Source organism: Ixodes scapularis, unplaced genomic scaffold, assembly GCF_016920785.2.
Source record: "Ixodes scapularis isolate PalLabHiFi unplaced genomic scaffold, ASM1692078v2 PGA_scaffold4__175_contigs__length_147842914, whole genome shotgun sequence".
NCBI lineage: Eukaryota > Metazoa > Arthropoda > Arachnida > Ixodida > Ixodidae > Ixodes > Ixodes scapularis.
Window position 1 is genome coordinate 133336344 of NW_024609879.1, and position 15954 is coordinate 133352297.

General features: G+C 45.2%; 1 protein-coding gene across 1 annotated transcript in view; it reads right to left on the minus strand.

The window, feature by feature from the left end:
* Window positions 1–251: 251 nt before the first annotated feature.
* LOC8028364 (protein kinase C-binding protein NELL2) overlaps window positions 252–15954 on the minus strand; it is a gene marked incomplete in the record, with an annotated part of 58704 nt that continues 43001 nt past the window's right edge. The window contains 5 exon segments of the mRNA XM_042293448.1: window positions 252–2788; window positions 10362–10583; window positions 11607–11860; window positions 14457–14567; window positions 15558–15695. Coding sequence (XP_042149382.1) covers window positions 2447–2788; window positions 10362–10583; window positions 11607–11860; window positions 14457–14567; window positions 15558–15695 — 1067 coding nt within the window.

Genomic DNA, 15954 nt, shown 5'->3' on the forward strand with positions numbered 1-15954 from the left:
GGATGACCAAACGTTTGAAAGCCTCGAGCGAGCTTCGTTATTCTGTGCACACAAAGATGTGTGCAAGATATAAAGTGTTCATAATATTTTGTACCCAAGTGATCTGGACAGATATTAAAGACATTCCAAATAGTCAAGATTTTTCCCAATTTGAATGTTTCGAGGAATCGAGATACCTAATGGCCGACTAAAACGGAGGAAAAAATCAAAAACCAACGAAAACAATCGAACAAAGGAAAGAACACAGCAACTATAAAAACAAGGCAAGTAGAAAACTGCCTAAAATTTTACTCCCAATACTAGTGATGTTACATGAGGTATCGCTGCGAATCATCACCGAAGCATCAATTACCGCAACACTAAATCCACAGAAACGCTGTTGATATTAGACTAGAAAACATCTATTTACAAGTTTTTTTTTTTTTTTCCAACACTTTTTTTACCTTCCAGTCCTCGAAAAGAACAGTGATTAGCAGAATCCTAAGGCCTCTTTTCTATAAAGAATTCGCTTTGTTTATAGATACATCTAGACAAGTAAATATACATTATATATATATTCATAATTGTAATCTTGCATGTTTTTTTTTTCTTAAATTACCCCTAACAATTCTTTGGCTTCCACGCATGGTGCGGTCCACTTTTGCTTTGCGGCAGATCGCACATGCTCATGCATACAGGTAGAAGTGTTTTCAGGTTCAAAGCGTGACAATTACCCTAAACTCTTGTTTGTTTTACTCTTTACAGGCTTTTGTTTTGAACATTTCTTTTCCAGCAAGCATGGAATGTCAGCAAAATTCGCACGACCACACAACTTGAGATCAAGCTCGCAGAGAGAAAATTTGCAGTTGCCTCGCCGCAGGTGGTAGCACGCACCACCCGACGACACACACACACGCACCGAGAACATACAGAACGACGAAAGCTTTTGTGCCACCAAAAAACGCTGAGTTCACTTGCATTTGGATCGGCATTGGAATGTCTACGCCAAGACTCCCGCTCCCCAACAAACTAACCGGGTTTTTATACACTTCCACGTCCCGTTAGTAGAAGTTGTCGTGACCGATTCATTTTTTTTCGTTCGTGTGACTAATTGACTTGACTAGCGGCCTGCCAGAAGAAAACGTGCTGTATAACATTCAAAAAGGAGGACAGCAGTAGAAGGATGTGCCGACTCCGGAAAGCCTGTTTGGGTTCTGCATAAAGCTGTTGACAAGCATGACTGCCACAATGAGTCGTCGCGGCTACTATGTTTCCAAAAGGCAGTGAGACTGGACCTTTGCATGCCTGTTATACCTAGGAGTATGTCTAACACGCACAAGTATGTACACTTCACGCTAAAAGTGACTAAGGAAAACCGTCCTCTCTCTCTCTTTCCAAACTGCGAGTATTAGGGAACCTATATTGTATTTTTCTTTGTTGTGGGCCTATAGGAACAACCGTCTTCAAAATGCCTTTTGCACGGGTATCTGGGGAAAACTATGCAACGACAAGAACAGGCTGTGAGGCCGCACCTTGCAGCATGCGCTTACTTCACTTTTGATTTTGGGCGTGTTCTACGAGAATCTAGGGGGAAAAAAACAAAAAAACTTACGAAAGGGGAGGCCAAAGGGCAAGGAGAGCATGGGATAAAGTGTGATAGAAAAACTCGCAACACACAAAACACTTAAAAGAAAAAAACAACACGGGAACAAGCAACAACTTTCATAAGTTACTAAGTTAAATAAGTTAAGTACAAGTTGGGCTGGTGGCAAACTGAGGAGGAACAAGGGGACAGGGGGCCTCGCATACTATTTACAAAAAAAAAACTCCTGGCGTAAAAACAAGCGGGACCGTGCACTGTCGCTGTCATCGCAGGCAAAGGGAGATGAACTGCGACGTCCAATACGCACGCAGATGCGCTCGCAAACCGATAGTCGTCTCCACATCTTGCCAAGGTAGTAAGAAGCACATGGCAGTGGCTGTCAGTAAGGAAAGAAGGTGGATCTACAGAACGGGCATCGAGACTGGCTGAAGGCCGCCTCGGCAACCGCAGGTCACGCATGTAACATGTCTGCACACCTTTTCAGAGACACTCCGCCCACACAGTTCGCAGAAAAACAACAAACGAGACTATGTACATCCTTAAAGTGAGTCGACCCATGTGCGGTGCACTGTCACGTCACTAAGCTTCCTCTTGGTGGGGATAACCGGGCTGCAGACGTCGCCCGTCGTTGCCGCTGTCATCATCATCCTGGCTTCATCTCTTGAGCGTATCTTCGGTGCACACAAGCGACGACGACCGGGCTCGAGAACTGTTCACTCACACAGAAGGCAGGAGATGGCATTTGGAGCTAAGGATAACTCAGCCAGGCCGAAGCTGTCATGCACAGGAAAGAAGCTGTAGGGCAGTGCAGAAGGAGGACAATCAAAGTCCCTAATTCCCCCATGTCCCCCAGTGACCTAAACCTCAGTGTCCACCAGGACCAGTCCTGGACATCCTCTGCAAGACACGCGTCCTCCTGTAGACCCTTGCAGTTGTAGATGGAGCCTTGTGTCCATAAAGAAGGCGATGGCGTCGCGCTATGCGGGATGCCGTCGTCGTTGTCGCCGCTGCTGTGGTTGCTGTCGTTCTTCGAGCGATCTCCGATTCGGAGATGTGTCCGAGCGACTTCCAGGATGCATCCCCTGCGGCACGTTTTCGCGTGCCCTGTTCGGAGATGGACTCCCGGTTGTGAAGAGTGCCTTGTGCTGCCACAAGGCTAGCATTGCCAAGGCAATTTGTAGAGTACATGCAGCAGAGCTGCCCGTCCTGAATGGGGCGAGAAGAGAGAAATGAGAAGAGGATGAGCATTTAGCAAGACTGCAACGGGGTAACTTCGTGTGTCGTGGCAAGGACAAGACAGTGCAGGCATGCCTTTGTAATCTTCTGTACCAGACTATCCCCAGGGAATGCACACCATAAAATACAGAGCATGTGTAACCACTTTTATAATGCTTGAAAAACGAGCAAAGAACACATGAGGTTCCCACCCCAGGTTTCTGAATTGAGGAGCTCCACCCTCAGGCTTACAGGGCACGGGCTCATTGACTTTGAAGCATATGCTTAAAAGTACACGGAGTGTAGCTAACCCAGAAGGTCCTCCTGTCTGCTGCTTCTCCGAGCACGCCCATACGAAGTAATGAAGCTTTACGTACGTGTGCCGGTGCTAAGTGGTGAAGCCCACACTACTTTGTGCCCCTTCTGCACTTCTACAGAACTTAACGAGTGTCCTTTTTCAAGATTATCTAAAGCTTTTGGGCAGGCACTTGCCCGGTATTTTACATAGCTCTGCGACTATCAAACATAAAATTTGAAACAAAGTACAAAAGCATGTGTTTTTTGAGGGGATAATTACAGACACTTGATTTTTGTACACTAGCTGCATAAAATGGTCCAGATCTTATCTTTGAGACAATGATAAGACAACAGAAACGTGTTGGCACATAACCCGTGCCAGCACAGCTAAGTTGGGTTACATGGCAATATTATGGGCTTACAATAAAAGAAATTTGCTTCCAATCCAGGAATTTATTATGTGCATTTCTCTACCATATCACATGCATGCTTCTCATAGTCCAATATAGAAAGCTGAGTGCAATAATATATGACTGCTTTGTTTGAAATTATAAATTAGTTATTCTTCGATGAACTGTAACAGAGGGTCAAAGGTAATAGGCCACCTCAAGAAACATAAAAAGGATAAGCAAACAAGGCAAGGGACGACACAAGGATCTGTTTGAAAAAGTTGTCCGTGGTTCCATGCGGTGTTTATTTTTGCTTTTGCTACGTAACCTGACTGCCAATGACACTTCAGTTAACTTAGAAACTCTCTACCACAGAAAGCAGAAATCAGACACCACCTCTTGCAACTCTCCATATAGTTCCGAAGGAACTATGTCCATTAGGTAGTGTTTTAAGATGACCCACTTATTCATAACAGGAAATGCAAACATGAAAATCGGGGACAACAGCCAACGAGGACAGATAATAGCACTGTCATACCTGCCAAGTTCGGAGAAACTAAACCCGGGAGAATTTGTAAGCGGAAAGGGGGGGGGGGGGGGGGTAGGTGTGATTTTGAAAAAGAAATATTGACAATGAATGTACATGAAGACAACACTGCTTAGGCTAGCAAGAAACGGCTGGGCCTCGCTATCATTGCTGCAAATTGTTGTGACGGCAAAAGCTATTTAAAGGAGGGAAGAGGGGGCGGGGGAGGGGTTATTTGTGTGTTCAGGCTGATTTTTTGTCAATAGATCATTTGCTAAATCCCCCCAAGCGTCCCAAGCCCACACTCGAGGAATCATGGGAACGGTATTTCTTCAGCTTCCTAGTGATCTGTAATTTTGATCAATTACATGGTTACACAGTTTTGAGTGTAATTCGGAGTTACCCTGAACAAGCGTCCTATAAAGCCCAAAGTCCTGTCATATATGTCACTTAAAATTTCTTGTCAATGTCAGAGTTTTCGATACTGCGCATGCTGTCCACCCTTCAACCCAGCTGAACTGCAGAAATCTTTTACATTATTATCATTCTCGTACAGCTTCAAAGATAACGATACTAAGTTAGAAACACTAAAAGTGCTATAAACAGACCCGCTGACTCCGAGCTAAATCCTGGTTTACGTTGTTGTGAATTCGCGGCTTTTTAAGCAATTCCTGCTAAAACAAGAATAACGAGAATGATAATATTGTAAGAGATTTCTGCAGCTCGGCCAGGTTGAAAGGTGGATCGCATGCACAGTGTCAGAAACGCTTACATTGACGAGCAATATTAAAAATGATACGACAGGTCCTTGGGCTCTATACGACGTTTGTTCAGGGTGACTACGAATTACGCTCAAAACTGTGTAACCATGAAATTGGTCGCAATTACTGATCATTAGGGAGCTGAAAGAACACAGTTCCCATAATTCCTTGGGTGCGGGCTGGGGGTGCTTGGGGGATTTAGCAAATGATCTATTGTTCAACCGTACAAATTGGTCGAAATTCGGGAGTTTCCCGGGTAATCGGGGAGACTTGGCAGGTACGCACTTTGCACTGCAGGAGCGTGCTCTCACTACTGGATTCCCACGCAGGTATGCAGTGAAACTTTCTCGCCATGTCTTGACTAACGAGAACTACTATAATGAAAGTGTAATAAAATTCAGGTTTCTTTCCACTGTAAGCCCAAGTACGCCACGACAGTTTCTACCGTTGCAGTGTCAAGAACGACCTGCAACCTGAAGAATGAAAAAACCAGATGCATACGATGGCTCAATTACCTCAATGCTGTGCAGATTGCAACGAAAAAAAACCAGATGCATACGATGGCTCGCTTGATTGAAAAGACACAAGCGAGGATCTTATGTATATACATTCCAAAAGAAAGGGCTGCCAGGCAAACTCGCAAGCACTTGGAGATTCCACTCTCTTGGTGCTATTGAGCTCCAGCAGAGTGTTAGCACTGGCAATGCTTTGTTTCATCTGCTAGCCTTGGAAAAGCTTGAGCAATTGGGCCGATTCCTTAAGCTTTGCTGTGTATCGGCCGAAGCTGGAACAAAAGCTACCTATCTTCGACAACTTTTTGGGCGTCTCATACGCACAGCCGAAGCATGACAGAAGGCAACGAGTTTGTACAGGAGGACAGACATCCGAGAGCGAGACCCCCGACGTTTTTGCCCCGTCAGTAACTTTATAGTAAAGTCGCCTACCGATCTTTCGGACTCTGAGGGGACCCCGAAATCGTCAAAATAATCAAGCGGTCCGAAAAGTCAATTTCAGCCAAAATATCAAATTTCTGTGCATATTCCGCTGCGTATTGGCCACTTTCCACTTGCTTGATGTCATTTTTAAGTTCCCATGCAACTTCTGCTTTATATTGTTCACTTTTCATTTGTTTGTTGATCTGTTTGATCACGATGCTGCGCTTTGTCGGCGACTTTGTTAACACAAACAGCGAAGTTGAAGTTGGCACCATTTGGCACTATTTGTAGACAGTTAGTCCACCAAGCTCACTTCAATGCTAAGCCTATCGGCAAAAAATTTTCGCGCTTAAAGAGATGCTGAAACGAAATTCGAATTTCAGAAAATAAGCTTGCAGTAGTATTCAAAAGGGCGCCATAAACCTAGAAACATCACTCGTACAGCTATATCTCGAGCGGATGACAGTATTTTCTGGAAAATAAAGGAGCGAATGAGGAAGAATGTTGACGTCAGCTTATCGCAGAAAAGTTGAGAAGGAGGAGAAATGGCCTTGCTCCCTTTCTTTCCTCTCCGCGCCCTCGCGGAGTCAAACGAGAATCGCGAGGTCACGCGCCTTTTGGCCTTGTGCGAGTGCGCTCTTCTTTTACAAATATACGACAGTCCATTGGAAATACTGCTTTATGAGCGACGTTTTGGGATTCGTAGCGTTCTGCCTATCGATTCTGGGTTGTTTTCTGAAATTCGGTTTTCGATTCAGCATCCCGTCAATGGGGGCCTAAATTTAAAATATATTTAAAAAAATTCATTTTTCAATTTTGAGGTTTTTGGTTTAAGAAACTAATTTACACCCTTACACTAAATTTGATAGCCATACAACAAATAGTTACGTTGAAATAAAATATTTTCAACACATTGTGAGCCAGTAAAAAAAGTACAGAAGTTCAATGTTTGAATGAATATTCCTTAGTTCCAACTCTGGCTAGAAATTTCATACGAAGGAATCTTTTGCTCGAAGATAAAAGTATTCCGATACCACAATTAAGATGTTTCTGAACTGAAATTTACTGGGGAGTCGGGCTATCTACTTCATTTTGTTTAAAATTCAAGTCCTCATTGAAAAGAAACTTTGTTGACAAAAATTGACACAGGACAGATAAGCATCTCATATATTGAGGTAATCACTCTTCCTGAAATATTTACATTTGAGTTAAAAGAAAAATAGGTAGCCCAAGGTACCACATCCCCCACTTTATATTCTAGCCATCAAAATGGTGCTTAATAGCTTCATTTGCATATCATAGATTTCTTAACAAAAGTGACACACCTTATGCAGGTAAGTAAAGTTGTCCTAGAGAGCTGAAAGTTTGCACAGTACACCTACATCTGACGTTAAATCTCCCCAGCAAATTTCCTTCCTATCACTTGAGTAGTTCAGAAGTTAGAATCTCTAGCCAATGTCCCCCCTTAAAGACCACAAGAACGGCAGACGGCCGCTCTTCTCGCGGTCGCACTCGAAAAACACTGACCACGAGAAGAACTGGAAGAGCCATAAGAATGAGCAGACGGTGGCCGTGTTGGCTATAGCCGAACCGAAAAAGCCGACTATAGCCTCAACCCAACTTGTTTACTGCAGAGGACGTGGTATCGAGGCTCCAGGGCAAAATCAAAACAACCAAAATGTCAGTGACTAGGCTCGCGGCGCTATTGCGGTGGCTGTAAACTGAGGGAATCACGCAAATTATGTCCAAAATATCGAGCAATAAACATCATGGCGTCCGAAATTTCGGTGAATGTTATACATTAACTCCATGGGGTGAGTGACGGTTCGGTGAGAACGTCGGAATAATGAGAGTCTGAAAAATCGGTCGGCGACTGTACTCCAATATGCACTGGGCTTGACTCTGGAGTAATTTAAACAACTTGAGCAATGAATGAGGTCAAGCGGTTAGTCCATTATATCACTACACAGCGGGTGCAGAAACATGCAGAGGCGTGCCAGCGCCCATTGCACAAACACGGGCTCCGAGCCGTTTCCGGTTGGGGGAACCATCACAGCATCATCGTTAAGAAGGGACTGACTGTTCTTCAGGTTTTTTTCGGAAATTTATATCGCTCGAGGTGCTTCATTAACTGCTCTTCGGTCTGAAAGATCGGCGGTTTGTCTCTTTCCTGCAGTACAAAATTTTCATTGGTGTATAAAAACTTTCGAATTGAATTACGTCTCTTGTTGGCCTTTTTCTTTCCTACCATTGACTGAGGAAGCTTCAAGAACCTCCATAGCATTGTTAGTTAGTGGGCAGATAATCAAACCAGTAATTGGTTAAAAATACGAAAAATATCTACGTAAAGTCAGTAATTTCAAACATTTAAAACTGTCCCCCACAAAAAACAAAACAAAAAAAAAACTGTCAGCGTGATGCAAAAAAATTTACTCGCTCGTTCAAACTTGGCTTTTAAAGTAACAGGATGCTTGCAGGTTCGACGAAGTTTAACTTCATTAAGATGAAGTTAAACTCAAGCAGGAATAAAATAATATCTATCCAAAGCGCCTACATTTCAAAGTTACAAGTGCTGATGAATAAAATTCTGATCGCTTTGACATCTTGCGTACGCACATATACCACACGTACAAGGCACATAGTAGACGTCAAATCAACCATCGAATTGTGATGAGCTAGGGCAAGACTAATCGTAAACAACGAGGACACTACACTAAAGATAAGAAGCTCACAACCATAGAAAAAGAGATGGTTACCCATTAGCTTAAAAGTTTAAAATTAAACAAAAATGAAGAATGCTCACAACACGACAGGCGAGTTTTCATTACAATGGCGTCCAATGTCTTGTCTGCTGAGACGTAACTTAACCTGCATAGGACTGGTAGCCCAGACCGCTTTGAGCGCATCCTACAGTACCGATTACACAAATGCATGTATAAAGAATGCTCGTTTACATCGAAGCTTGTGTCATCCTAGTCCGCAGTTGCTGCAGTAATGCCGAAAACTACTCTCGTCTAGTCTGGGTGCAACGCCGTGTTTGTGCAAGGTGCTGGCCATGCGAGGGAAAGATGCCAGTGCAGAAAAGAGGAAGCCAAGATAGTGAAGTTGCTTTACCGATGGAAGCTATAACCCGTATTGCTCACCAAGTGCTCACAGATGGGAACCTGGAATGGGATAAGTTAGAAGGGAATCGTCATGAGCACACACACACACATCGCCGGCGAGGATTAGGGGCACAGCGTAAGGCCGGTTCGCACGTTTGCGTTTTCTCGTAACCGCTCGACAAGCCGGCGCCGCCAACTGGGTAGCCGACTTCCGACTCGTGCATAAAAAAACCGAAGGTTTTGCGGTATTCGCGAGAATTTTGCTTGCCCAGAATTTTGTGCCGCCCACAGTGAAAGAACGATGCGTAAAAAATTGTCGATATATGTACTGAAGTCGGATGTGTTTTAGGGTGTGGATGGCGGCCAGCATGGCAGTGTGTTGAGTGACCGCAAGAGAATGCAGACGTGCGAGGCGGCCTTTACACGAGGACCAGCATTCGCCGCTTCTTTTAGTGGAATGGGGGCAGGGGGGCAAGAACTCAAACCAGCAAATGAAGGCAACTGCTAAAAAAGGCAGACTACGAGGTTCGTTATCAAGGCATGCAATGGTCTTCGACATACTGCTGGCAACCTGGAGACCCAGGCGAAAATCAGTCCACTTCCAGCTGGATTATGGAACTGGAAATGAGGCATTCCAGCTGGACCCGGCTGGAATCCAACTGGACCCAGCTGGAATCCAGCTGGAATGCCTCATTTCCAGTTCCATAATCCAGCTGGAAGTGGACTGATTTTCGCCTGGGGAGCTCTGCAATGGTATAAGGGTAAGTGTTAATTTAGTTAGTCGAATTAGTATGAAAATGTTAGCTTGGAGGCAGCGTGTAATAAATCGCGGCGAGATGGAAAAATTCACCGGTAGCCTGCAAAAATAAGAACACAAGGATATCAACACTGTTTTCAAGCAACTGTGAATAAGTATTCTTTGTGCTATATTACCGAACTGTGTTAAACTATACATTGGCTCAATATCTGCACATACACCTTTCAGAATTCAATAGAATATCAATTACCCGATGGCTCAAATAGTTACTTTGGTTCACAAAAATACAAAAATGAAAATATTCCTCAAACATAGGCTCAACACTTTGGTAAAGTAATAAGCTGCACATAAACACATTTCTATTGACATCAACCCAAATTAGATAATGAAAGTTATTTCGCATTGATCAGTCTGGCGACTTCTTTCCAGTGCGTATCCCTAAGCCTCCTATGTATTCTTAAAGTGGAACTAAAGTGGTTTTTAAGATTGTCTTCTTATGGCACAAACTCAATTTATGCAGCAAACCTCAAGATTAAGCCTGTTTCATAAAAAAAAACACCTTAATATCCACTTCAAAGCCTCATAGATGGTGGTCGCTGTCCTGAGTTTTGCGTCGAGATTTGTTCACGGACACAAAACTAGGGAAACTAGTCCCAACAGCTCTGCTGTAAAATAAATGATAATGACGGCGACAAAGCTGCAACCAGTCGGCCCACCTCGATGCGTCGCTCTACTTCGGCCTCTGTCCCCAAACGTGTGCCTATGGGTCCGCCCCGGCTGCCCCCTCCCCCTTACCGAGCACTTGCAGCTGGTGCAAGGGTCCTGCGCGAGGGGGACCCTCTCCCCGGTCTGGTACAGCCGCCCCATGTAGGTGCAGCCCCGGGGCGACCTCGTCCCGTTGGCCCCAGTGTCGCAGGGGTCGTCCTCGCAGTACGGGCAGCAGTCGCCGGCTCGCTGCACAGGGTTGCTGCACGCCACGTGGGGGCACTCCATGCTCCAGCAGTCCACCTCGCCAAACTGCGCAAGGTCGCGAGAACGCCGGGTAAGCACGCTGCCACACTGCACATCTTTCACACGCCAGTGAGATAGAGCTGACTTCGCTTTATCTAAGTGGTGAGATTCATGTGCGAGCCTGCCTTAAAGGCAGACGTACCCAACCTCGGTTTTCTGCAAGAAAGACAATCCTCTTAGCGCTCCCCTCTCCTAAGCTGCGAGGGGAGCCAAGTTGGGGCAAGGTACAAAGTGGAGAGAATATAGGAAAGGAGGAGGCACGCAGAAGTGGAAAGCGCGAAGTGTATGTCTGCCTTTAACTTTAAAGACCTACGAATCACTGGGGGGGCCAGGTTAAAATGGTGAGGGAATACCTAAAGGCACGTTCAACGAAAAAGGAAGTCATAGCACACTGTGTCAGCCCTTTTTTCTCTCTTAAAAGAGTAGATTTTATTGACACACAATGCTTTCGTGCTTCTTGTTTTGGATATTTACTATAGCATCACCAAGGCGAACGCTCCTATTCGACACTCCTACCGTAAAATGTTGAGCGTACACCCATGCTGCAATAAGTGACCCCTCGCTATTTTTTATATGTTTTAAATGCGAAGGATGTATCAAGTGCCTACCCCAGCAAACTTCTGAGCTAACTGAAGTGCTCCTCCGTGTTGGCTACTTCTAAAAGACGCCGGTGCAAAGCGGTGAAGCTTAGCTTTGTGCACTGTTCTCTCGTCTCACCTCATTCGCTTCGCTTCATCACTGGTCGCAAAAACGGTCAGTGTGACGTATTAGACACCAAAGTGTTCCCGACCCTAATGCAGGCTTTTTGTGCATTTGTCAGTAAAACCTACGAAAGTACCCCCCTCCCACCCCTAAATATGGTACCACAAAATGTCCCATTGGCCCACAGGTGGCTCAATTCGCTGGCGCAAGTAGCCCCGACGGCTTGCATGGTCCCCCAACTAGGAACGACTGCCGGATTGCCCGCGTCGCCTGGACTAGGGGCGCAAGCTGCAGCATCGTGGCAAACGCCGCCATCAGCAATCTCACCAGACACTCGCAAATCTGGCACTGGTAGATCCAGCGCTCTCCATTGGCGAACTTGATGGGCGCCTCCTGATGCTCGCAGAAGCTGGACCGGTCGCACTGCGGACAGCACTCCAGGTCCGTCCGTGGGTCGGAGCAGTCGCAGCGCGCCTTGCGGCAGTCCACGACGCCGTTTCGACAGGCGCACGTCGTGCAAGACCCCGGTCCGATGGGCCAGACCTCGCCGTTGATTCGCTCCATCCCCAGGTGATCACAGTCTGCGAGAGTCAATCCGAACAGCATTTGCAACGAAGACCCCGACGGAACGCACGCAACTGTTTAATGCGAAAGCATTAACTGTCCCATGGAATGCAGCCGGCATTGTCTGTAACCACGGAAGACAGCACCTAGCTCCCTCGGTTGAGTGTAACGGCACATAAATTCCCACTGGCTGAGCGAAATGGCACCTAAATGCGAGTCATCAAATCAAGCACGAATGCTCAGAAATAAAACGCAAAGAAAAGCATAGTAACGCAGATGCGTCGTCACGCACTCCCGGTGCCGCACCAAGCTTCGCACTCCCGCTGCCGCTTCACCCAGCAGCGCAGCATTTACCAGCGAGCCAGGGCTGTCTGCACGGTGCACCACCGCACTCCCTGCTGGCGCTGCGGCCGCTTTTGCTCCTTTCGACGCCTAGAATGCTTTCGCATTTACAACTCGTAAGAAGTTCTTAGCTGTCCTCTTGTTTGTTGAAATCTATATGCCACAACGAGTCTGTAAAAGTCAATTCAATTAACATTTACGACAAAGACCCTGATGTAATATACCTAACTCTCATTGAAACCCAAGTGCCCCAATAAGTCTGCGGGACTTGGTAGTTCAAATGACATTTATAATGAACACCCCGATGCAATCTAATACGCAACGCTTATTGAAATCTATATGGCACAAGTCTGAGAGTTTAACCGAACAACGTTTACAACGGACATCAACATCATATACCATACTTTTATGTCGAAACTGACATACCACAATAATGTTTCGGAGCCTGAGAAGACTAGAAAATTGTGCTCCCTTAAGGAGGATGTTCTCAAACTTCTTAATTATGAGGTTATCCCCTCTGATTGCTGTATAACAAAGAATCAATTCCCAGTCTTGAAAATGTGCAATAAAGCAGTGAGAGATCCTACAGACCTCCTAAACTATAACGCACATGCAAGTTTGATTCAGGAGACCGAACCACTGCCTCTGTGCCGACATCCAGAGAGTACCTTCAGATGAGACAACCTCACCCTTTAAACCTTGCTAGAAAAGATGATGAAGCGTGTATTTAAAATCAAATAGATAGGGTATTTATGGTTCTGTAAACATTAAAAGAGGTGTGATGGCAGAAACAGTTACTGCCACAAGCAACAAGCTTTCAAATTTTTTAGGGGCGAAGCTCCTCAGGGTCTAGCCTTGTCCGTCCGGCGTCAGTGCTCACATCGATCTTGCTAGTGCTCGTGCTCATGATCGTGCTCGTGAGCTCACGTGATAAAAAAAGAAATGTTTGCGCAGTCGACAGTTTTCGAACCTGTGCGGGGAGACCCTAATGGATTTCTAGTCCATCGCCTTAAAGGGGCGGTGCAACGATTTTATGATTAAAAGAATTTGCATCTCGTCATTTTTACGTTGTTTATCGTGTCCCAGAGGATAGAGAAAACACTTCTTTCATTAAAAATGTCGCGATTCCGCTGCATAATCGCCAAGCAAAAGTCGAGCTTTTTCCCCCACCTGCAGCCCCAAGTGGCAGCCGAAGGAACTACCACGGAAAGATTACGTGACCTCGCTCGGCTCTAAGCTGCAGCATAGCGCCCGCTAATGTACGCAGAGAGAGGGAGGGGAAGCGTCCTCCGAGATAGCACACGGGAAGCTACACGGCACTCCGAATGACGTCACTGGGAGTGCGACCAGGTGTGACCCTGAAGACTGGGAGTGAGTTGAGGGGTGCCCGAAATACCAATCTTTATCTTTTTTTTACGCAAAAACTAGGACACGCAGGCGAAATCAGTTTTCTGTTCTCTACTTCAGAAGTGTCAGGGGGCAACTTCCAGAAATCTTTGACCAAAGTCCGAAAATCGTTGCACCGCCCCTTTAAGCACTTGGCCACGACTGCGGGACAAGTAGGGGGCTCTGAGATGTGGTAGTAACTCAAGAGCTGGAGATGTCATGGATGAAACGTTGCATGTAGCCACTCAATGTCTATACAGGAGAGGGCGCTGCGGTCAAATGCTCAAATGCATATATAACCCCGCTCCATACCACGCATTCTCTTTTTGACATGGATGAAAACGAACGAAAGGCTCGGCACGCTGCGGCTCAGCGTCTATGCAGACAAGCACCACCAGAGCTTCGCCCCAATCAACATCATTCACCACAGGGAGATGCGGTCATTTTTTTTTTCCCTATTTGTAGTAGGAACACAGTTTTGAGCATTCAGTTCTGTTGGGTCTAGTTTTGAGGGGCAGTGGTTAAAACAACCGACGCCTCATGCACCACTGTTAGATCAGGGCAACAGCCTTTCTGTTGACACCTTGCTTCTTAAACTTTCAAACAAGGCACTGTGTGTGGGGTGACTAAGCTTTCCTATTGATCTGGGTACTTCCAGAAAGCTAGATTGCAACACAGTTTACAGGCTATCTGCGTTTAGTTCCGTTGCAAGTGAAACGTCACTAGAAAAATCAGCTATATGGTGGAATGTTCCCAATCTTAGCCACTACCATAGGTCATAGAATTTGGTGTTTGCCCATAGCCTAGCTAAGAAAATGAGGGAAAAAGCACTAACGTGCGCTTGTGCTATGTCACAGTGTACAAAGGTAGGTTAGTCAAACTTACTGAATGAACAGGTAGCGTTGTCTGCACAGATGCACTGAAAGCTGCCTTCCAGGTTGATGCAGGTCGCAGTGCTGTGGCAGGTATGAGTTCCCAGACTGCATTCGTCAATGTCTGCAACCAAAAAGTGAGCACAGCTGAAACTTGCCATTGTGTCACTCCTAACAACTCAACAAAAAGTATAGTGCGATTAACAATTTTGATTTTTGGCATAGGGTACCATTTGTTGTAAGCACGGAAAAATATACCTCCCTCCAAAATGTTCTTTTTTCCTCAAATTAGTTTTTTTATTCGTACCCTCTTGAACTCCCATCGTGATTTGTTTGGACTTCAATATCCTCATTCAATTGTCACTTGATTATTAATATATGCCATCTAACCACGAACTATAGGCAACAAAATGTTTTGGCGATACCTTCTTATGGTTCCTACCTCGTGATGACCAGGATTATCAGTTACAAAGAACAAGTTTCGATGATATGTCTAGAAATTAACACAGTGAAACCTTGGAGTCATCATTTCTTATACCAATACCATTAGAGTTGATAGTCTGACATTACGCCTATCTTCATCAATGAAAACAGAATTAATCCTGTTCAAGACGTCATAATGAGTGTTTGGCTAATCATGGAAGACTGATCAAAACAATGCTTTTGGTCATACAGTCTAAGCTCGTTATAACAGACCTTGATTTTGACCAAGATTTTGGTCTGTTTTAAAAGGAGTATTTTGAATGCAGCTATGAAGTTGAGTCAAAGGTGCATAGAGGAAGACCAACCGAACTTCACAGATCGGTATGTTAAACCCAAATGTCTGTTGTAACCAGGTCTGTTATAACGAGCTTAGACTGTACAAGTTGCCAATAAAAAAAGAACCAAACAAATAAAATGGGCTCCTGTCTACAGACAACCAACCGTCGAAGGCTTAGTGCAGTTTTCAATAGACATCAAGGTTTCCTTGTGAGACCAGCTTCTCTTATCCCGTTCGCATCTCGCATGTTTCTACTGCAGGAGCTGCGAGGCAAGGTGGCACAAGCTACTGCCCGGTACAGAAGGTACTGCCAATTCCATCCATCCACACACAACGTTTTCAAGCTTAACATACCTTCGCACGAAGCACCAAAGTCGTCGTCTTTATTGCTCTGGAAGCCCCTGTGGCACTCGCAGTAATACCAGCCGGGCATGTTGATGCAGTTGGAGTTTTTGTGACACTGGTGAACGTTCTCCGAGCATTCATTTACGTCTGCACAAAAAGTCAAGGATGCAGTTTAATAAACATGCGATACGAAGCAGTGTTTTGCCTTTGGCAGCCCTACCGATATACAGTAATCCCTCATTACAAGGTAGTCAACGGGACGGCAAAAAAATATGATATAAGCAATAATTTGATAAAAGCGATAGAGCTAAAAAGAAAACACTGCCAGCAGCTCTGAAGATGGTTGGGAACACTGCGCAACTCTGACCGTATATTTAATCAAACAAACCTTGGTTATGAACTTCTC